The sequence below is a fragment of the Cygnus olor genome, chromosome 1, assembly GCF_009769625.2.
Source record: "Cygnus olor isolate bCygOlo1 chromosome 1, bCygOlo1.pri.v2, whole genome shotgun sequence".
NCBI classification, from domain to species: Eukaryota; Metazoa; Chordata; class Aves; order Anseriformes; family Anatidae; genus Cygnus; species Cygnus olor.
This window is the reverse complement of record NC_049169.1, coordinates 166,294,920-166,318,737: the sequence shown is the minus strand read 5'-3', so window position 1 is coordinate 166,318,737 and position 23,818 is coordinate 166,294,920. Positions and strand designations below refer to the sequence as shown.

Here is a 23,818-nt window from a genome sequence, read left to right as displayed (position 1 = left end):
GGTTGTATTTACCAGTCATGTTAGTGAGTGGTTAGTGAGAAGGTCTGTGCCACATCTAACCTGTTTCTTTCTCTGGCATAAGGCACAAGAATACATGGAAAATATGCATGTTCACATCGGACGCTGCAGAGAAGTGTCCAATGTAAAGTATACTCGGCATTAGTCTGTTTAGGGTAGAAAACATATAGATCCTACATACTATCTATACTATACTATAACATAGTAGCTCCTCTAGTATATAGGATCCTATAGTATATGTAGGGTCTATACTGTATAGATCCTACATACTATACTATAGATCCTATTAATCCACTTACTGCATAGGTAAGTAATTTTGGTTTTAGGTGTCCTGGGACTACAGGTAATGTAAAAGTTGTTTATCTTGCTAGATCTCCATGTTTGGAACTGTTGCCTCCAAGGAAGTTGTTTCAAGAGAATGAGGATCAGAGACCAAGATACAACAAATGCTTAGAATGCTGCAAAACAGAAAAATCTGCTTTGAAGCAAGCAGCTTTAAACAAAGCTTCTAAGCTTTCTCTCTCAAACACATTTTGCTAAACCACATGCAAAAGTACTGTATGTTTAATTACTTGATATGAAGCAAATGTAACATCTGGCAAGAACTTGCATGTTAAATCATGCTTACCCTTTAACATTTAAGCTGTATGTTTCTGGATTATTTTTTTTTGAATAACAATCTAAAACAAGAATACAGTGCTGGATAAAACTCTAAGCATGTTATTTGGGGAAAACAAATTTTATGTAAAAACTATTTCTGCAAACATTTTACATTGTTTAACCATTTGTAGATGGTATGCTTCATCTTCTGTTTAATCATTATATTCTGAACTTTTCCTTTCTTTTGTTGGAAGTATTTAAAAATAAATTTGTTGGTATTAAGTGCATTGTTATTATAGAATTATAGTCCACATTACAAATAATTTAATATAATTTACAGACATTAATGAAGCATTTAATAAATGGTACAAGAGACTGAAAATGCCTGCAAAGCTGGTGTAAGAATCTCCACAGCATACTTGCATTTAAATTAAGAATGACAGTTTTCTTTGCCATTTTGTAGTAATTATTACAGTAGACATCTCAGTTTATGAAACCAGCCATATATGTAATGCATCAGATTGATGTTCAGTGCTTCAGAAACTGTGCAATCAAAGCATTTAAAGCTAAAGATCAGAGTTCCTGCATTTTCAGTTGCTTAGTGGGTAGCGTGTGAACTCAGTTCATGGGAAATTTCTGATTGCTCAGAAACAAGCCAACCAGTTTTTAGTACTGAGGATCAAAAAGAGAAACAGTGACAACAAGATCCTTTGAGCACCCATGTTTGAAATGGAGTCTCAGTTTGCCACATGTATGGACAGCGTATGTGCTGCATTTAACGTGCCTGAATTTAATTTAGACCAATCTAAACTGCTATTCCTCCTTCTGTGACTCCAAGTAGCAGAATGAAGAGCAAAGATAATTTTTCTGTGCTTTTATACTTAGTTTTGTTTTCTTTGGAAGTAAGGAAGCCATAACAGCCACTCAGTTGCAAAAAGTGAGGAAGTTAAACTGTGATTTGAGCCTCTTCATGAAAGAAGTAAGGACAGAATTTGATGAAAGATGTTGAAGGGTGCTGAAGGATTGTCTCAAAATTGGAGAGATCAGTGACGAGTTGTGTCCCTCAGGGGTCCGTACTGGGACTGGTACTTGTTAAATATCATTATTAATGACATAGCAGGACTGAGTGCACCCTCAGCAAGTTTGTGGATGACATGAAGCTGAGTGGTGCATTTGATACAATAGAAGGAAGGGATGCCTTCCACTTGGCCAAGTGCAAAGTCCTGCACCTTGGGTTGGTTTGGGGCAATCCCAGACATCAGTACAAACTGGGAGATGTAGATCAACAGATTGAGAGCAGCCCTGCAGAGAAGGATTTGGGGGTACTGGTGCGTGACAAATTGGACGTGAGCTGGCAATGTGTGCTTGTAGCCCAGAAAACCAACTGTATCCTGGGCTGCATCAAAAGAAGCATGGCCAGCAGGCTGAGGGAGTTCATTCTCCCCCTCTGCTCTGCCCTTGTGATTTCCCACCTGGAGTACTGCATTAGATGTTGAGCTTAGTGATATGGTTTAGTGGAGGACTTGTTAGTGTTAGGTCAGAGGTTGGACTGGGTGATCTTGGAGGTCTCTTCCAACCTAGACGATTCTGTGATTCTGTGATCCACCTCTGGGACCCCCAGTATAGGAATGACATGGACATGTTAGACTACATCCAGAGGAGGGCCACAAAAATGATCAATGGGATGGAGTACCTCCCACAAAGGAAGGCTGAGGGACCTGGAGTTGTTTAGCCTAGAGAAGAGAAGACTCTGGGAAGACCTTGTTGCAGTCTTTGAGTACTTAAGAGGGGCTTGTAAAGGGCCTCCCTCTTTTCGATAAGAAGGATGGAGGGAGAATTTTTATAAATGTATGTACTGATAGGACATGGGGTAATGATTTTAAACTAAAGGAGCATAGATTTAGATTAGATATAAGGAAGAAGTTCTTCACAATAAGGTGGCGAGGCACTGGAACAGGTTGCCCAGGGATGTTGTGGATGCCCAATCCCTGGAAGCGTTTGTCAGACTGGAGGGGACTTTGGGCAACCTGATATGGAGAAAGATGTCACTGCTTTTGGCTGGGGGGTTGTACTAGATGGTCTTTAAGGGTCCCTTCCAAGCCAAACCAGTCTGTGTTTCCATGATTGTATAAACTCTGGGAGTGATACAGGAATGGAGATGTGAAGATACAGATGAAGACTGATACGGATGGAAACTGTGATAATAGGAATGGAAACTGAGTAGGCTAGAATAAAGGTGAGAATAAAAACAGATACCCCAAGTAGAAAGAATGAAAATAGAATTGGAAGGCAGGAGAAATCAGGGTTGGAGCTGGGACAGAGAGGGAGAAGGGCAGGAACATTAGAGGACATGTTGGGGCTGGAAGGGGGAGGCTTGCAATAGGAGAGGTTAGGGAGGAGACATCTGTAGCATTTAGGTTTCTTTACAGATTTGGCACTGAACCAAAGTACAGATGTTTCTGAAAATAGGAGAGTATACTGTAATTACTTTAAAGATCTTAGACCTGGAACTGACCCATCAGGATGATTTCACAATTTGTATTTTTTTTATTGTTGTTGTTGCTGTTTTTTTGTTTTTGTTTTTCATCTTTAAGCTTGAAAATAATGTCTCAAATATATCCTAAGGAGACTTGGGTTGGTATAAGCAAGTTTGCAAAATTAGAAAGGGTTGGTGCTGAGCTTTGTATAATCTTAGTAGGACTTCCTTTGGAAGATGTATATTATAGAATTTACTTGGTTGTCATTCTTTCCTATTAACAAGCTTAACAGTAGAAATTGCTTAATTTTACAAATCTAGTTGTCTTCTCATGTACTTCATTATTCAGCTGTATCTGCTTGTGAAGAGTACTGCTGTACACCTCAAGTTTTGTCTACAGGATAGCTGATGGTAGAAGTTAACAGCCTATTTCTGTTAGGTAAAGGCAGAGTAGAGTTGCTATCCCAGTACATATGGGATGCTTACAAAAAGTTGGTACTATTATTAAGTGAATCTCACTATACATGTGTATCTGATAAAAGAAAACAAAACAAAAAACCTTCCAAATATAACTGTTAGATTGGGCTGTATTGGATGTGTCTTGTAGTTCTCCCCATTCAAAAAACAGTTGGTCATCACTCTTTCTTCAGGTACAGAGACTATTTGGAGAAGTGTACTTTTCTTAGATCATATCACTTACATCGAGGTCCATTTTGTGATGAGTTTACCGTGAAATCTTTCAGTTTACTCTCAATGTATACAAGTTTCTAAATATATCATTACCCACTATTTGCAAAAGCAATCTTCTCCAATAGAAGAATTTAAGAAGAATCTTAAAACCATTCTTAGAAACCAGAGTTTAAGTCCCTTGCTGAATATTCTCTATTCTGCTTTACTCTAAAAAGAATCTTTTTGATAACCATAGTGTCATTCTGCATTAGCAAACTTCAGGTATTACTGACTGGTCATCCTAATGGCAAAGAGACATAATGAAGTTGAAACCTCGTTTCACATGATTCTTACATGCTTGTTTATGTTGTTGTCATTTGTTTTCTTTTTTTTTTTTCATTAGCTTAATCCATAGCTACCCTTTCATTCCCAACCTACTCTTTTATGAGACAAAACTCCACTCTTTCACTTTATCAATTTTATTAAAATTTCTTGATTGGGAAAAATCCTGTACACCCACATGCCTCTATTTTTCTTTTTTCCTTTTTCTTTTTCTTTTTTTTTTTCTCCATTAGAGTAGTATTAAAGCATGGGTGGTTTTGTTTTCTTCTGTTTTTCGAAGAGACCATCTAGATAGAATAAGGAATGCATTTTGACATTGTATTTCATGACTATATGTATATACACATGGACCCACACTTGTGCTGTAATATTAGCCAAGAAGTCAGAGATACTATCTGGCCAAGTAAAAGCAAATATGACAAGGAAACTCTGAATGCTGTGCTACAGTGGAGGAGTTGCTAGTGAGCTCAATGTTGTAGTAGGGTCAAAAGAAAACCTACTTGGTTAACAACAGTTTTTCCTTTACCAGCTCTGGAAAAGTGTTAGATGTTTTCTGTCACTAATGAAAGTGTTGCTTTTCATACCACACGGGAAAATGGATGCAATTATGTTGACAAAAAAAAAAAAAAAACATACAAAATTGTTATATATTGGTACTCATAAACTGTACCCTAATTGTATGTATCTCAAAAATCATTGCCAGTGAAATGAATATTATGTTCTTCGTAACTGTACCAGTAAAAACAGATCATGCCCATATAAGCTACTTAAAATTTCCGAAGTACAATTATTTTTTTTCCCAGAAATTACTGTTCATGGTAGTGTTAATAAGCATGCTCTGGAAGCACCCAGATGATTGACTAGACTTAAAAAAATTATCAGAGAGCTATACACTTTTTTGGAAAGTTTGGGAAGTACAGAGAAATATCTGTAACTTTTGTTAATGCATGTTTCCAGTGTGCAAGCTCTATACAGAACAGATCATTAAACCTTAGTCTAATTTAAGGTCCGAAGCAGTCTACAGGAAAGCATGGCCATTTATTTTTTGCAAGGGCACAAGATACAGATTCGTTGGTTAAAGTCAATAAATGTGACTTGTAGATAAATTGTATTTGTGCACTACATTGCACATCAGATGGCTGGATGACATGTATCTTTGTGAAGACATGCTCGTTTTGGAACAAAATTGTCTTCCCAGGATTGTAAACAATGTCCTTAGCAGAACAGATTCACTGTCATGCCTGCAGCCAATCATGTACAAAGTATGGAGAATATAAGCATGCTGGAACTATTTTTGTGTGGTAAAATGAAAATAAGAACATACAGTGGGGGAACAATGATGAAATGCTTAAAGTACAAGCCTCAAGCAAAATTGACAGCAGTCGATATCACATAGATAATGGGCATTTAGCAGTTCTGTCTGAGAACAAATGTCATGCTACTATTGAAGAAGAAAATTGTTTTAAAAAGAGCGGTTTTCATGAGCTCAGTGGGCAGAACTTCCAGTCTCTGCACACGCAGCCTGTGTGGGAACAATCTCATTCATGCATTGGACTGTTTATTCATACACAGATGTCTGCAGAGTGACTATAAAGGACATCATAATGACACCTGTTTGTTCTGTTCAAGTTAATTCCAGTGAAAATTGCTTCCTCTTTGTGCCTTAGAAACATTCCCACATCTGAAATCCTCAGGGAAAATATTTGACTAATCTCCTTGTTTTTGTTAAACACTCTCAATCCTACCTAAAGATTAGGTACTAAATAGGGTAGAGTTGTGTTGCAATGCTATTTGACAAATGACAGTTAACAGCCATACCGGGTTAAAGTAAAGGTTTATCTGGCATTTGGACAGTTTGTCAAGTGGCTTCTGTGTGAGAAGCACCATCTTGCATTTAAAAGTTGTCAAATGATTTATTTTCTGAGAGTTTGTTCAGTCTCCTGAGTAAGAGTTACCTTCTAGCATCCACAACATCTTGTGATAAGGAACATCACAGATCACGTGATATTCTGTGTGAAGAATGACTTTTGTTTTCACTCTACATCCCCTAGCTTTATTAGATGCCTCCTCATTCATCTATCAGAAAATACAGTGAATAATGGATTCCTACTCTCATTCTCCATACTCTGTTTCTTCCTTTTCCTTACACTTAAGGAAACTTCCTTAATTAATTTCTTCATCACGCTGCCACTGCCAGTTGTGAAAGGTAATCCTTATTACCCTTCTCTGCCCCTACCTGTTCTATTTTTTGTGGGACGAGTTATGAGAAATGTATTCAGCATTCATTATGCAGGCAGCAGCGTGGAATTGTAAAGTGACGCATTGATTTCTCTATTTTCTCTGCTCCTTTCATAGTAATTCACCAAATGTTGGTTTTAACCCTTATTTAAAACTCAGCTGAAGTTTTCATGGATTGTCTAGTATAATCCCAAAATCTCATTCCTAAATGAAAAGTCAGCTAGGAGTTCATTATTTTATGTATGTGGTTAGAATCATTTTTTCCAATGGTGGTGTATTACTTTGCATATGTCTCCTTTAAATGTCATAGGGCATTTAATGCTCAGCTTTGTAATGTTTTCTACTGTTATTCACATCAGCCTCTTTTTTACAGTCCAGTAAATTAGTATTCCATCAGCAAACTTTTACCCCTCTTGGAGATTGCCTGTTAAGTATAATGAGTAGATAAACTGAATTCCACTTCTAAGTGGAGTATTACTTATCTGTCACCTACTATCTTACATATATATTAACAAAAATACATTTCATTCCTGTTTTTTGAGAGTCTTCATACCTGTGGTTCTGAATGACTGTGGAATTTAATAAACTGCTGTGGTCTGATGTTTCTTCATATCTTTGGGTACGGGGAAAAGCAGTGTAGCAGATACCCATCATACCTTAAAAGGGATTCAGCCTTGGTATCATTGAGGTCTAATACCACTTCTCCCTATTATGTATAACACTTAGTGGTGAAGATAGGATACAACAGTCTCCTTGGTATCTCTCTCATGTCCTCTAAAAGATTTCAGTGTTAGTAGTATGGAATATGTACACTTGTTTACCAAGAACAAAATTGATATTGATGTAACATTTTTAAAAATTAAGGTATACTGTAAGGTCATTGTCATTTGATTTTATGTTATCCATATATTCAGCAAAGACATGGACTGAGTTTTCTACTTACTGAGTTTTGTAGTCATTATAATATTGAATTTCCCTAATGATATTTCAAATATAGGCAACAGTAGTTACATAGGTAACTGTACTAATACTTACTAAATTTTAAAAATACTCTTAATTTCATATCAGTTATAAATTTCAGAACAGAACCAGCATGCATTTTAAGTTTGTTTTGAATAATTTTTGAATTGCCAAAACTTTTTTTTTTTCCTGCTTTTAGATATAGACAAATGCAGCTTGGCACAGAAAGCAAAGTAGCTGAACTTCTTCACCAAAGTAAGTTAAAGTCCTTTGAAAGTGAACATGTTCAACTCATGCAACAAGAAACAGCTAAGAATCTTTCACAATGCCAAATAGAATGTGAAAAATATCAGAGAAAGCTGGAGGTATGTTATCAAAAGACACTTTACAGAGCATTACATAGTCGTTTTCAATTAGAATTTAAAATGAAAAAGCTTAGGGAAAAAGCACCGAAGAATATATACATGGCTGTATTAGTATTTCCACCAAATTTGTCTGAAGCAGAACCTAATGACAAGTTTACTATGCCTGAACATTTCAGTGGAAAATGAAATGGGAGAGGCAAACCTATCTCATGGAGAGATGTTGAAGACTTGTGCTTTAGAGTACCAGTGTCCATCACAGAAATTCTCTTTGTGTCAAATGTCAGCATTTAGATACCTTCTTTGTAAAGAATAGGTCCTTATTATGTACCCCTACAAATAAAGCCTTTCTGTCCTCTAATCTAGTTCTTCTAAGACTGCATACTAGTTCTAGGGGAATTTCACGTCAGGAAACAAAACAGAGAATTTATATGAAATTCTTATATATAGTCCTTAAAATTGTATACTACAGTTTCAAAACTAGCAATAATCAAAACAAAAATTCGGTGAAATTCTCTTAAAAGTATACTGGTAGAAGTATACAGACTTTTTAAAGTTCTCTTACATCATTTAATTACACTAAAATATGTCAAAAATGTTTAGTAGAATTTTGCATATCTGTACTTGTTTTATAGGCTTATTACTAGAAAAAAAATTAGTTCAGACCCTTTTATAGGACACAGCATCCAGTAGAATCCAGCTTATCATAGTTAGATGTTGAAATTTGATCTCTGACATCCTTCAGAGTCTATTTGTGCAAGATGAAAAATAAGTTGGTTTTATTTTCCTATACACGCAAGGGTAGTAGCTTGCTAGCTGTTTCCAACAGCTGCACGTTCATTGACAGCTGGCAATTAAAACCCCCTTTTTTAACTCAGTGTTTCCAAAATAAGTGCAATTGTACATTTAGTCAATACTGCTTTATGATTAAAAAGTTTATCTTCACACCCACAAAGGACCACAGAAGAGCAATTGGAAGTAGACAACCCCAAGCAATTCTCTGCCCTCGCTGTTCCTAGCTCTTCACAGGAGCCATCAGCTCATCAAAGGACCAAGTCCCCCCACAAAGAAGATCCCAGAGGATCAAGGGCAGTGGGGGACCCCAGTAACACAGTCAGAGACGCAAGCTTCTGCCTATGGACCATCCCAGGGCTGTCCAGGAGAGCCTCAGCCCCATGGGCCAGGAGGCACCTACCAGTGGGGTCAGAGTCAATGGGAGAGGGTCACCTCACAGACTGAGGTGTCATGCCTTGGGGTATGGGATACATGATGTGATGCAGAAAAAGAGCATATGGCATTTTCACCAGGCTTATGTTAAGGGACATGTTACCAGTGACAAGGAAAAGAATGGATGTAGGTGATACAAAGAGGAGCAAGCATAGGAAAATAGAAGGATAAGGGGATTAAAAGCCATGTCTGTGTTACTGCACAACTGTGTGTGTGTCTTGATGTGTGCATGGGACTCTGTACCAGCTATTGGCATGAGACTGTGGCCTTAGGGTCTTCTCTGTCCATGTGCCAGCAGCTGCAGGGGTCCATACTACTTAGGTGTATATATATTTAAATGTATATAAGATTTTATATATTTTTTCCCCTTCTAAAAGCTTTTTGATTTTCTCACAATATCCTTCTAGAGGAAATGTTCAGCATTCAGCTAGACATGCACACAACACAGTGGGTGAACAATTGGCTGAAGAGTTGGGCTCAAAGGGTTACAGTAAATGGGGTAACATCAGGCTGGTGGCCAGTCACTAGTGGGGTTCTCTAGAGCTCAGTTTTAGGGCCAGTTCTCTTCAAAGCTTTTATCAATGACCTGGGCACAGGAATTGAGTTCACACTAAGTAAGTTTGCAGATGCTACTAAATTAGGAGTCGTTGATTCCCTTAAAGGTAGAGCAGCCTTACAGAGAGATCTTGTGGATCCTGGTCTAATGGAAGGTGTCCTGGTCTAGTGGCTGGCATCCCTGCCTATGGCAGGGGGGGTTAAAATTAGATGAGCTTTAACCCAAACCTTTCTATGATTCTATGATTTTGATAGATTAGAGGGCTGGGCAATCACCAACCATATGAAAATTAACAAGAGCAAATGCTGGATTCAGTGCCTGGGATGGTGTAATTCTAGATACACAAGTGGATGGAGAGCAGCCCCGTGGAAAGGGGTCTGGGGGTTTTAGTTGATGGTAAGCTCAGTATGAGTCAAGGGTGTGCCCTGGTGGCCAAAAGGGCTAACTGTATCCTGGGGTAGAAAGCTAACCAGTGAAAAGAAGTGACTGTCTTCCTATAGTCAGCCATGGTGCAGCCTCACCTCAATTACTGTGTGCAGTTTGGGGCTCCACAAAGTAAGGATATTAAAATATCAGAATGTGTCCAAAGGAAAGCAACAAAGATGGTGAAAGGTAGAGGGCGTGACTTAGGAGGAGCAACTGAGGTCACTTGGTTTGTTCAGCTTAGAGAAGAGGCGGAGAGGTGACCTTATAGCTGTCTACAATTTCCTCATGACTGGAAGTGAAGAGGGAGGTGCTGATCTCTTCTCTCTGATGCCTGGTGATAGGACCAGAAGGAATGCGGCATCAGGCAAAGTTAAAGCTATGTCAGGTGAAGTTCACATTGGATATTAGCAAAAAGTTTTTCTCCAAAAGGGTGGTCAAGCACTGGAACAGGCTCCCCAGGGAAGGGGTCATGCCCCAAAGCCTGTCACTGTCAATGTTCAAGAAGCGTTTAGATGATGCTCTTAGATACGTGGTTTAGGTTGGCCTGTACAGAGTGAGGAGTTGGATTCCATCCTCACGGGGCCCTTCCAACTCAGGTTATTCTATGATCCTATTCAAGAAATTACTATTTCTGCATTATCTCTTCCCCTTTACTGTCCACAACAGAGTTGGAAGAACGAGAGTGTATGTTTACACATCTGTGTAAAGTCTGCCACCTTAACAGTAGTGCTGATAAAAAAAACTAAGTTTTGTAAAACAATTTAGAAAATAGTACCAGTGTATTCCAGATTTGCATTGGCAGTCTTTCTAAAACAGTCTGCTTTAAAATACCACTCTCAAGGATGGTCAGAGGGCTGGAACACCTCTCCTATGAAAACAAGATGAGAGAGTTGGGGTTGTTCAGCCTGGAGAAGAGAAGGCTCCAGGAAGACCTTATAGCAGCCGTCCAGTACCTAACGGGGGCCTTCAGGAAAGCTGGGGAGGGACAGTTTGTCAGGCAGTGGAGTGATAGGACAAGGGGAATGGTTTTAGGCTAAAAAAGGTAGATTTAGATTAGATGTTAAGAAGAAATTCTTTGCTCTGAGGGTGGTGAGGCACTGGACCAGGTTGCCCAGAGCAGCTGTGGATGCCCCATCCCTGGAAGTGTTCAAGGCCAGGCTGGATGGGGCTTTGGGCAACCTGGTCCAGTGGGAGGTGTCCCTGCCCATGCCAGGGGGTTTGGAGCTAGATGATCTTTAAGGTCCCTTCCCACCCAAACCATTCTGTGGTTCTATAACATAGTTGATGATTTGAAGCTATTTAACACCTTATTGTCACTCTGTGAGATATTTTTAAGTATCAATGCAGAACAAACAAAAAAAATAGAAATTATGTTCAGCAATATACTAAGAAAAGTATTTATACCTCAAAAACACCAAGGTATCATATCACTATATGAAAGTACATCACAAATTCTCATTCAAGATCCTGACTAATCTCTATAACGCATATAAAATGTCATCCCTCTGCAAATGTTTGCCACTACAGGTAAATTTTCCACTATCTAGAGACTGCTGCCAACACCTTGACACCTACACACAATATATTTTTTTTACATTATGTAAAAAGTTGAATGTTGTGGACCCTTTCAACTCTACAAACTTAGGATTTATTCTTTTTCAAACATGTATCTTCAAAAACGTATCATATACTGCTTGCTTATTTTACTACCGGAAAGGTGTCAAGTCTGCAACAGAACAAACTTGAAAACAAAATTTCTTCACCTGTGCAAAGTTAGGGCTGAAAACTTCACCAAGTCCATTTTGTGAGATTTAAATGAGATTGATAGTATATATCTAAGACAGCAGGATACAAACTGGGTAGGACAGAACAAGAGCTTTTTTTCCAAGTGCCAGCTATGGTATTCTTAATTTTGGGGGGAAGGATGCTGTCATTGGAGGTTCTGCATTTCTATGAACCTGCATAGGCTGTTTATGAAGAGGAGCTGCATAGTGGAAACAGAATCACAGAGTAGAAACAAGGCTTTAGATAAAATGTAATTTCATGTTGTTCTGTCTGTATTGGAACATTCAGATCTTAGCTGTTGAGGTTAGTTGTGGTCATGAGCACTGGGAGTGCCAGTTGTGCTAGACTTTGAGGTTGCTAAATATATTTTAATTGCACAGACATGTCTAAACTTTGAGGAAGATAGTTAAATTCGAGCTGTGTTTCCATTTTCTTTGTGGATATTTATTTTATTTGAATAACATCTTGAATATTTGGCATTCAACTGTACTAACTCTTTTGGCACTTTCCTCTCTAGAGATATGCCTTGAAACCAATGCTCTTTCATTACGAAATGTTATGTTAAATGCAGAATTTAAACATTTGTTGTCCGTAGTTTTTTCATTCATTCCTTTTGACTGATATTTTTTTTAATTTCATTTCTAATATGCAGTTTGAATGTATTAATATTTTTTTCATATCCTACCTTCTTACAGAGTATTGATCTTAACTAATGGTATAGTCACTAGCACCTTAGGTGCTTCATGAAAAAACTTGTTTTTATTTGGGTTTCAGCATAGTTTCTCTTCTTATGCATGCTAAAACTAGGAAACAGCTGTTTTATATGTTGCCAAGTTTTGACTTATACATTTATTCTTCTATGGCAATAGTTTTTTTTCTTTTTAAGTTTTTATTTACTTATTATTTCAGTGGTTTGTTTCTCTGAGCATTGTGCATACTTTAGTGTTTTTGACAGTGTATCTGGTATTACTGCTGTATACAGTATGCATATGTTTCTATATCTCGAGACCTATATTCAGTGATCATCTTCAATGTACAGGATTTTATTTGTGAAGTCAGTACTAAAGGTAGCTACAGTACTACTTAATTATTACTTTAACTTGGTTTTGGTGTTTTTTTGTTGTTGTTGTTGTTGTTTTTTTTTTCTGCACAGCATATCGATTACTACTTCACTAACCAAACGTGTTTTCCTTCCAGTCAGTTTTATATTTTCAATGTTGTTTTCGATTTTCAAGTACCATATCACTTAGCTTTCTTGTTAAGCTTTAGTTCATATACAGACCTTCGTAACTTTTACTTTTGAGTATATGCCTTTTTGTTTAATCTCAGTGGGTTAAATCCCAAATGCTAATGGCATATTACCTTTCAGTAATAAGTAAATAATAAGAATCTGCTATATCTTAAATAATAAATTTTGTAATTTGTGCCTTTTACCATTCTATAAAGGAACGTTCTTATTTCAGATTGATTACTAAAATCTGAATCCAGTTAAAGCAACAAAAAGAAATGCATTCATGCTTTGTTGACTGCTGTGTATTAATTTTTGTAGCTGTTACATTATTTTTTGTAACTTTTGTAATTTAAAATTATTGTAGCTCTTTCAGAGAGGGATTCACAGAATTACTAAGGCCTTAGGAGAGTGTTATAATGGATACCTGAGTGTAATCTGGTACAAGATCATATAGATGAAAAAACAACTAATTTTTAAAGTATTTTAATTTCTCCTATGGAAAAGTTATATTGATGCATTATTGTTATTTGATATATTGCTGAACGTTTTACATGTGTTGTTTTTTTTTTTTTTTTGCCTTTTTCACAGCTGTGATGCTGAATCCCTGATCTTTTCATTATTCATTGCCACAGGTGCTTACAAAGGAATTTTATAGTCTTCAGTCTTCTAGTGAAACACGCATTATTGAACTCCAAACACAGAATTCTGAGTTTCAGGCAAGACTAGATACTTACGAAAAACTTGAAAAAGAACTTGATGAGATAATAATGCAAACAGCAGAAAGTAAGTTCTGACACAAATCATATTGTATCTGTAGATGTTTCTGTGTTCTGACAAGATGTCTTATTTCTCATGGCACTTGGAAAGTCTTAGAGTGTCTCCCTGCCTCCTCATGCCTGACGATTAAGATGCAGTAATTACTTTGACAGAATATATTAATGACAAGTTGTGGTGGTTTTATGCAGCTGGGCAGCTGAACTCCACTGCAGCTGTTCTCTCATTCCCCCTCCTCAAAGAAAAAGGGAGAGAAAATACGATGGAAAGGGCTCAAGGGTTGAGATAAGGACAGGGAGATCACTCAACAATTATTGTCACGGGGTAAAAACAGACTCAGAATAAGAAAGATTAATGTAATTTATTGCCTTTCCCTAGCACACTAGAACAGTGAGAAACTAAAAGCAAACTAAAAACTCTCTCTACAGTTACCTTAAAGGAGGCTGTAGCAAGGTGGGCATTGGTCTTATCTTTCAAGCACTACTAAGTAATAAGACAAGAGGAAATGGCCTCAAGTTGCACCAGGGAGGTTTAGGTTGGATATTATGAAAAAATTCTTCACTGAAAGAGTTGTAAAGTATTGGAACTGGCTGCCCAGAGAAGCAGTTGAGACACGATCCCTGAAGATCTTCAAAAAACGTGTAGATGTGGTGCTTAGTGACATGGTTTAATGGTGGACTTGGCAGTGCTAGGTTAAAGGTTGGACTGGATGATCTTAGAGGTCTTTTCCAACCTAAATGATTCCACGATTCTATGAAAAATCCCCTCCCCAGCCACCCTCTCCTATGTCCTCCCCCCAAGTGGTGCACGGGAATGGGGAATGGGGGCTGCGGTCAGTCCCTAATGCTTCATCTCCACTGCTCCTTCACAGTCACTCTCTGCCCCTGCTCCACGTGGGGTCCCTCCCACGGGATGCCGTCCTTCCCAAACTGAGCCTGCGGGGGCTGCCCATAGGCAGTAGCTCTTCAACAACTGCTCCCACATGGCTCCGTACCACGGGGTCCATCATTCAGGAGCAAACTGTTCCAGCACGGGTACCCCACTGGCAGCAGCTCCCCACAGGCCCCCTGCTCCTGCGCGGGCTCTTCTCCACAGGCCGCAGCTCCAGCCCGGGGCCTGCTCCTGTGGGGGCTCTCCATGGGCCGCAGCCTCCTCCAGGCCACATCCACCTGCTCCACCCGGGGCTCCTCCACGGGCTGCAGCGTGGAGATCTGCTCCATGTGGGACCCATGGGCTGCAGGGGGACAGCCTGCTCCACCAGGGGCCTCTCCACAGGCCGCAGGGGAACTTCTGCTGCGTGCCTGGAGCACCTCCTGCCCTCCTGCTGCACTGACCTTGGGGGCTGCAGGGCTGGTTCTCACTCCTTGCTTTCCCAGCTGCTGTTGCACAGCAGTTTTTTTGTTGTTGTATTTTTTTCTTCAATCTGCTTTCCCAGAGGCCCAACCAGCATTGCTCCCTGGCTCAGCTCTGGCCAGCAGCAGGTCCCTTTTGGAGCCAGCTGGAGCTGGCTCTGATCTGACATGGGGCAGCTGCTGGGCTCTGCTCACAGAGTCCACCCCTGCAGCCCACCTGCTACCAAACCCTTGCCACGGAAACCCATTACACAGGCTTCTAAATGTATTTTTAAATATTGATCAAATAAACATGAATTTAGATGTATGGATATTAAAAATCATCTCACTTCCCCCCCCCTCGTTTCTCTTTTGCTTATTCTAATTATCCATTATAATTATATATGACTTTTTTTTTAAGATTCTCCTATTATATATTTTGAATACCAGGAAACTGTCTTTGTTGACAAATGATTACAGGTTTAATAATACAATAGAGTAATAAATGTGAATATTTGAATGAATTGCAAAACAAAACAAAAACCAAAAAGCTTTTTCTTGTGTTGAATTAATAATAATCAGATGTGAAGTATTTGCTAGTGGCAAATCAGTCTGTTCCAAGTACAAAACCATGGATTAAACTCAAGTCTGATTATTTTGGAACAATTTTATTTCTGGTTGGCCAATATCTATTCTCAAATATAGTAGAATTTCTGTGAAATCCCTATTGATATGATTCTTAGCTTGAGCGAATCCACAAAGCAAGTGCTTTCTAATTCAAAACTAAGACTCTCATCTTGAGGTCTTTTAGCCAGTGTGTGAACAGAGTAGACTATTTTTAAGATTTCAAACTAATCTATATATTTCCTTGTCCTTCTGTCTTCCTTTCCTTCTCAAAAAAATAATTACAATTTTTAAATAATGTTTTCCAGGTAGAAGATAGTTGTATATGTTTTATATGCAAACAGTAGTGTATATAGCTATGCATATATTACTGGGGTATAGTGACACCTGGCAGTCTTTCAGTAGCTACAGTGTGCATACTTTTATTCATTTTATACACTATAGAATGGCATGACAACCCAAAGGTTCCAGTCTGACCATACGTATGTTTGCTATATACGTGCTTATGTTTTAGTAAGTAACATGTTTTTGTTTTTAAAGTATGTATGAACTTGCCTAAGGAGTATTTATGTATTAATGCAGATTTTTTTGGCCTTAACTATTTTTTCCCCAAGAAGAAAATTAGGTTCAGAATACTGTTGTTTGTTTGTTTGTTTGTTTTTACATGGATTTACATTTTCTTACTGATCTTATGATGGCAGTAAAGATTTTTACAGAACTGAATAATTCTTAACTTCTTGCTAAATAGTCTAATGTGTTTTAAATATAATTTACATTATAAGATACAGAATATGATTTAAAGAAATTAAAGTTTACAAATGTACTGCTTCATTTATATATAACCACTGTTTATTTTCTGATTCTGTTGGAGGAAAAAGGGGAGTTATAGTACAATATTATTTTAATATGTTTCAATAACTTTGTTTTTTCTTACTATTGTTATTGTATCTTTGACACTGACATTTAAGGGTGATACTAGTTAACACTGAATTCCAGCACCAAGGTGAACTTCTGAGGCAAATCGGAAAAAAAAAAAAAAGACATTTCTTTTTTAAAAATACTTAGAGAATACGGACATACTTCCCCCTGTGTCTCAAATTAAGTCCTAGCATTTACGTGTCAAAACTAAAGGTCAAAAATATTTGAACGAAAGGAAATACCATTATTTTCAAATTTAATGTGTTCTAGAAATGCTCCAATCAGTATTTCAGAGAAGATAAACTAAACACTTCTTTACATTTCAATACTATGTGATTTTTTTTCCTCTACTTGAGTTATGAAGCTTCTGCTGTTTTACACTATTTGGGGGTGCTGAGCGGTTAGGGGTGAGCATTGGATTCTCTGGACTTTTTAGTAAGCTGTGCATTTTCATGTTTAAGGTATATTTTGTCATATAATCATATAAACTTTTTACTTTGGAGAATGTGCATGTGGAAAAGATCACTGAATTTTGACTTTTATTCCCTCATCATGCCTCACTTTATTAATATTGAAATAACATGAAACAGCCTCTTCAGGAAACTATCAAGAATTTGTATAGACACTCCTTAAAGCATTTGAGTGGTTTCCACATGAATATCAACAGTAAACTTTCTTGGCATCTCTCTCTTCTTCCTTTTCAGGGTAAAATCTTCATGTTGAAGGATTTTTGTTGTAGACTAGTCATTTGATTGTCTTGCTTCCTAGTGCTTGGAGCTTTTTAAGAAAAAGATTGAGACTATCGATATCCTCACAATCATACTTTTTTGCTAAGTAGTGTGAAAAATGACAGTAATAAGAGTTTCCCCTCACTAGCAAAAATGTATGTTTTATATCACGATGTCAGGTGAACAGCCTGGAAGGACAAAAAACAAGATGACACAAGCACATACCAATACAGAATGCTTCTTTGGCTTGATATCTACTATATTTCCAAATTTTTTGGTGTGTGTCTTCCTGATCTGACATTTATGTGGGCAGTACTGACAGTTATGGATTTATTGAGTGGAATCTCATTGACACTTTTCTAAGAAATACAGCCCTGAACTTGTAACCAAAAAGGTGGTTTGTGAGAAAGGCGGATTAAGTTATTTTTATGTTTTTCACCACCTGAGGTATTTCAGCCCCTGAGAAATTTCCTATCGTAACTAAGCCTTAAAAATCTGAAGTTCTGGTGCCTTCTTAATGCCACAACAGTCAAGTTTTTCTGTCCTACTTACTGGAATTTCTATATTGTTTTTCATAGAATCATAGAATGGTTTGGGTTGGAAGGGACCTTATAGATCACCTAGTTCACCCCCTGCCATGGGAAGGAACACCTCCCACTAGACCAGGTTGCCCAAAGCCCCATCCAACCTGGCCTTAAACACCTCCAGGGATGGGGCATCCACAGCTTCTCTGGGCAACCTGTTCCAGTGCCTCACCACTCTCTGAATAAAGATTTTCTTCCTAATACCTAAATCTACCCTTTTTTAGTTTAATACCATTCCCCCTTGTCCTATCACTCCACTCCCTGACAAAGAGTCCCCTCCTGCTTTCTTGTAGGCCCCTTTTAGGTATTGGGAAGCCGCAGTAAGGTCTCCCTGAAGCCTTCTCTTCTCCAGGCTGAACAACCCCAACTCCCTCATACTCTCTTCATAGGAGAGGTGCTCCAGCCCTCTCTCTGATCATCCTTGTGGCCCTCCTCTGGACTCATTCTAGTAGGGCCATGTCCCTCTTGTGTTGGGGACCCCAGAGCTGAACACAGCACTCCAGGTGGGGTCTCAAAAGAGCAGAGCAGAAGGGGAGAATCACGTCCCTTGACCTGCTGGACACGCTTCTTTTGATGCAGCCCAGGATATGGTTGGCTTTCTGGGCTGCAAGTGCACATTGCCAGTTCATATTCAGCTTCTTGTAAACCAACACCCCAGCTCCTTCTCCTCAGGGCTGCTCTCAATCCATGCTCTGACCAGCCTGTATTTGTGCTTGGGATTGCCCTGGCCCAGGCATAGGACCTTGCACTTGGCTTTGTAGAAGTTCATGAGATTTAGTTTATCTTCTATTTTTACACATCATATAATCTCAATTTGCTTAAAATTTAGATGTTAGGTTAGATCTGCTTTGTTTGGATGAGTTCATCTGCCAATAAATATTTAGAATAGTATGCAGTTGTTAAATTTACAATATTCAATTATACTACAGCATGCAACAAAGATGGTGGAGGGTCTAGTGGGCAAGGCATGTGAGAAGTACCTGAGGTCCCTTGGTTTGTTCAGCCCAGAGCAGAGCAGGCTGAGGGGAGGCCTCATGGCGGCCTGCAGCTCCCTCACGAGGGGAGCGGAGGGGCAGGCGCTGAGCTCTGCTCTCTGGGGACAGCGACAGGACCCGAGGGAACGGCATGGAGCTGGGACAGGGGAGGGTCAGGCTGGGTGTTAGGGAAAGGTTCTGCACCCAGAGGGTGGTCGGGCACTGGGACAGGCTCCTCAGGGCAGTGGTCACAGCACTGAGCCTGCTGGAGGTCAAGAAGTGTTTGGACAACACTCTCAGACATAGGGTCTGATTTTTGGGTGGTCCTGTGTGGAACCAGGAGTCGGACCCAATGATCCTTGTGGGTCCCTTCCAACTCAGGATATTCTGTGATTCTGTTGTCTCATAAATTCTATTTTAGAGGCACACTACAGTTAATGTTGTTGTCAATAATGATAAGAAAAAGGCCAATGGGTAATACTAATTAAGTTGTCAACTTTTTTTTGTATTTTCATGAAGGGTTTCAGTTAATATTAAAGGTTTCCAAATTGTAGTAAATGTTGTGTCAGGGGTATGCAAATGGCATAAAGTCAGTGAGCTTTGCCAAATGGTGGCAAAAGAGGAAGCATCCCCTAATTCTGCTTCTGTGGAGGTGCTTGTTGAAGCCATGAAAGAAGCACGTTGACACAGACAGTTGCTAATTGATCAGGTGTTACTGGAAGCTATGCTCAGCAGTAGTTTGCTGCTTCGAGACTACAAGTCAAGTTCAGCATGTGGGAGCAGGACATGTAAGGAGCATGGGACTGATGAGGTGGCAAAATGTTTGGAGTCTCATTGTAGGAGACAGATTGGTGTTGCAGTAGAAGGCAAGTTTTATGTCTGGTGATAAGGGAATATTTGGAGATTAATGGGTCACTGTTACAGTTTGCAACTTACTGTTACTACTGCCAACGACAATATGCACAGCCATTTCCAGATGCATTACAAAGCTAGCTAAGTCTAAGCCCTGGACTATATCATGAATATTAAAAGTGAAAATACTTAGAAAACTGTTGATCTAGGCTGAACAGCTTATCAGTAAAATTGAATTTCTTAGTCATCTTGTGCACTACTAGAATGAACTTAATGTTCAAACTGTTGCATTTATCGTGTTGCTTTTATAATTAGAATTTCAAACTTTCATTTTTGAAGTTCAAAGCAAGTATTTAGCTAAAATAATTGTTATCGCAAAGTATTGATATTTGCAAAATATCATAATTGGTTTATGTGGCAAATTCAGAAGACAGCCTGCAAATTACAGAATAGTGGATGTTGCAAGAGGCCCCTAGAGGTCATCTAGTCCAACCTCTGCTCAAAGCAGGTCCATCAGGTTGCTTAAGAAACTTATCTAGTCAAGTTGTAAATGTCTCCAGAAATGGGGATTCAACTACCTTTCCTAGCAACCTGTTGCAATATCTGACCACCCTCATAATAAAAACCTCTCTCCTTTTATCTAGTCAGAAATTTCTGTGTTCCTACTTAAGGTCATTGCCTCTTGTCCTAATAACTGCACACTTCTGAGAAAAGTCTGCCTTTTCACTGTAGCTTCCTGTTTGGTAGTGTGAGACAGCAAGAAGATCTTTCTCAGCCTCTCTTTGTAAATCATGTACTGTGGGTCCTTTATGGTCTTGGTGACCCTCTGCTGGACTCAATACAGCAATGTCTTCCATGCATGGGGGAGCCCAAAACTGTCCATAGAATTCCACATGTAGTCTCACAAGTACTGAATAGAAGGATCATATCCTTTGACTAGCAGTGTGCACTCTTGCTAATGCAGTTGGCCTTGTTTCCTACAAGTTGATTCATGGTCAGCTTGTCCACCCGAAACCTTAAATCTTTTCCTGCAAAGCTGCTTTTTATACAGTCAGCCCAGAGCCTGTGCTAGTGTCTGGACTTACTCCATCCCAGATTTGGGACTCTGTATTTGCCTCTGCTTAACTTTAAGGTCAGTCAATTTTTCCAGCCTGTAGAGGTCCCTGTGAATAGCAGCCCTGTTCCACAGTCCATGATACCACCTCTCCAATCTGGTATCTTTCTGAAACTTGCTGAAGGTGCACAGTATCCCATCGTCTGCATTGTTAGTAAAGATTTTGAGCAGTATTAACACCTGAGAGATGCCAGTATTGAATGACTGACTCAAAGTTGGACTTCGTATGACTAATTTGAGACCAAAGGTCCATCCAATTTTCCACCCACCCAATGGATGCTGGTTTGGCTTTAAGGATATTATGAGAGACTGTATCAAAGGTTTTGTCTTTACACTTGTCAAGGTGAACAACTTCTGCGTCTCCCTCTTACTACCAATCATTTCATCACAGACGTTTATCAGGTTAGTCAGACATGATTTGTTTTTGCAACCTGTTCCCAACCGTGTTCTTGTCCATACTTGGAAGTAGGGAAATTAGCTTCATAACTTTAACAGAGACTGACGAGAGACTGACTGGTTTATCATTTCACAGAATCTCTTTCTTGCCCTCTTTGAAGATGGGTATGGTATTTGTTTTCCTCAGATTATCAGAAATTTCTGATCATCACAGTCTTTCAGTGATGGTGAGCAGCCTTGCAGTGACACCAGCTCTCTTAGCAACCTTGGATTTGTCTCTTCTGATCCCATGGACTTGTTTATGTCCAGCACTCCCTAATTTTATCTTCATCTACTTTCTCATGTATGCACAGAAAATGCATTATTTAGAAAAAACAAACAGCAACATATCTTTGTTCTGCTGAATTAAGCTTGTAATATTACTTTCTATTTTGTGACCATACCGGTAGTGAATATTCCAGGGCACTGACCTCTTTTTTTATTTTTTATTTTTCCTACTTTTATATTATTTATTACTTTTTTATTAAGTCCTATGTTAATTCAAAAATAAAAAGTGAAAACCCTGCCAGTCTCATAAAGTGAATGTATGGCACTGTATTAATGCTAATTGTCAACAAAACTGTTCAGCTAAAGCCCAAAAGGTTGTGTCACTTTACAACAACTGAAAATCTATCTTCTAGAAAAAAAAAAAGTGCACGTATATAATTATAAATAGAATCACTTAGAAGTTTGTAAGTTCTTACACTGTAATTGTATTCTTCAAAGGACACCTTAATAGTATTACCTTTCTGGATTTTTTTGCAGTGGAAGATGAAGTTGAAGCTGAAAGGGTTCTCTTCTCATATGGTTATGGTGCTAATGTTCCTACAACAGCCAAAAGACGACTAAAGCAAAGGTAAATAGGTGGCTCCTGAATTTACTTGTTCAAGATAAAGTAAATGAAGATGTGTCTAGTATGTTCTATCTTAGAAACTAGCCAGTTTGGTTAACATAAAGAGTCATTTTAATGACTTAAGAATACAGAAATAAAGTGAAGAGTAGGACCTGTTAATGTGGTTTATATATATTAATGAGCATATAGATATTTTTCTAGATTAAGATATTTTTCTTATTTTTCAGAAAGATTAATTTTAATTGTATAAAAACTAAGCAGCTACAAAAACATACTAGTTACATTCTTCATATATATATATAAAAGGAAATAAGTTCTTTAATACCTTCAAAATTATTTTGTTTATTTGCAACAAAAACATATCTGTCAGGAAATTAAGAAGGCCAGAGTTTCAGAGCGTCTTGCTTCATCTTAACACCCACAGTGTTTGATTCTGATTGATTACATGTTTAAGTTTGCTCTGATCCTATTTGATCAATAAATAAAAATGACATGTAGGCTAAATAGCATAGCTCTTGATCATAGTAATTTTAAAATAATAAATTTACAGTATGCATTATCTTTAAGAAATAATGGTGACATTTGAATAGTTCATTGTGTGCATAATGTGTACACAGATGTGTACATCTCACTGTGAAAGATAGGGAATGTAGTTTTATTTACAATATTTTATATGATTTATAATATTCTTAAACTTATTCTTAAGCAAAAAAAAATAGTTGGTTGTTCAAAATATATCCATATAGTATAAAAAGAAAACATAACCTAAGATTAAAGTCATGGAGTAGTGGGGTGATTTAGGTTGGAAGAAGCATGTAAAGGTCAGTGGGGTCCAACACCCTGCTCAGAGCAAATCCAATTGCTCAAGACCTTTTACAGTTGAGTTCTGATTATAGATGAACATTCCACATCCTCTACAATATCAGGTCAGAGTAACGTTTTTTTTTTGTCTCCAGCCTGACAGAGAAGACAACAATTAAGAAGGTTGTTCTCTCAGTATTAGACTCATTCTTTGCATTTTGAGTGTGCCTACAATTTGCTTGAATGCAGGAAAGTACACTGTAATTTGTGTTAGTGTTAGACTTTGACCACACTTTCTTCCATCAAAGTGAGAAACCCCACCATTATTGGTGGACACATTGGAATAGAGACAAGATAAACATGTTGCACAACTCCACAGGATATATATCTAGCATTCAGCTATCTGTGTTTCAGGAGCTGGAAGTGCAGCTTTTGTCATGTATGGCTGTTTGTTTGGTTTTGCTACAAATGTGTGTTTAGTTGGTTTTGCCCTCTTAACCTCCTGCCCCCCCACCTTCTCCAATAAAAAGAAGATTTAATGTCCTTTAGGACAGTAATACACTATGATAGTTACTGATGAGAAGTAAGGACAAATGATGGCCTGTTCATTTTTGCAGCAAAGATTTATGGGCTGCATACTGTCTCTTCCATAGTTTATACTTGTTTTTCAAGTAAGTGTTGTCAATACTGTCAGTCATATTAGACCTGTCATGCACTGAGTTGCATATTGCTGTCAGAAATCATAAAGTTTTTATGTAGTACTTAAGTTTGGCGTAGCTTAGTTTACTCTTTTGCATTTTTATGCCTCATCAGATTGTTTCCTAGTAAGATTTCTTTTTATACTGCATAAAATTCAAGCAAAAAAGGAAAAAAAAAATCCATAACCTTGTTGTATGTCTGTTTTAGGAGACTAGTGGGAGCATCTTTGCCTAAAATTTCA

General features: G+C 38.3%; 1 protein-coding gene and 1 pseudogene across 4 annotated transcripts in view; both read left to right on the top strand.

Annotated features, from left to right (window-relative positions):
- The window catches only part of PIBF1 (progesterone immunomodulatory binding factor 1), a 125,735-nt gene that overhangs the window by 63,966 nt on the left and 37,951 nt on the right, over positions 1–23,818 (top strand). For all 4 annotated transcript variants that reach the window (XM_040540473.1, XM_040540461.1, XM_040540482.1 and 1 more), the window contains exons 11-13: positions 7,503–7,668; positions 13,523–13,673; positions 21,990–22,080. In XM_040540473.1, coding sequence (XP_040396407.1) covers positions 7,503–7,668; positions 13,523–13,673; positions 21,990–22,080 — 408 coding nt within the window. The remainder of the gene's footprint in view (positions 1–7,502; positions 7,669–13,522; positions 13,674–21,989; positions 22,081–23,818) is intronic.
- On the top strand, positions 23,027–23,180 carry LOC121064215 (annotated as a pseudogene).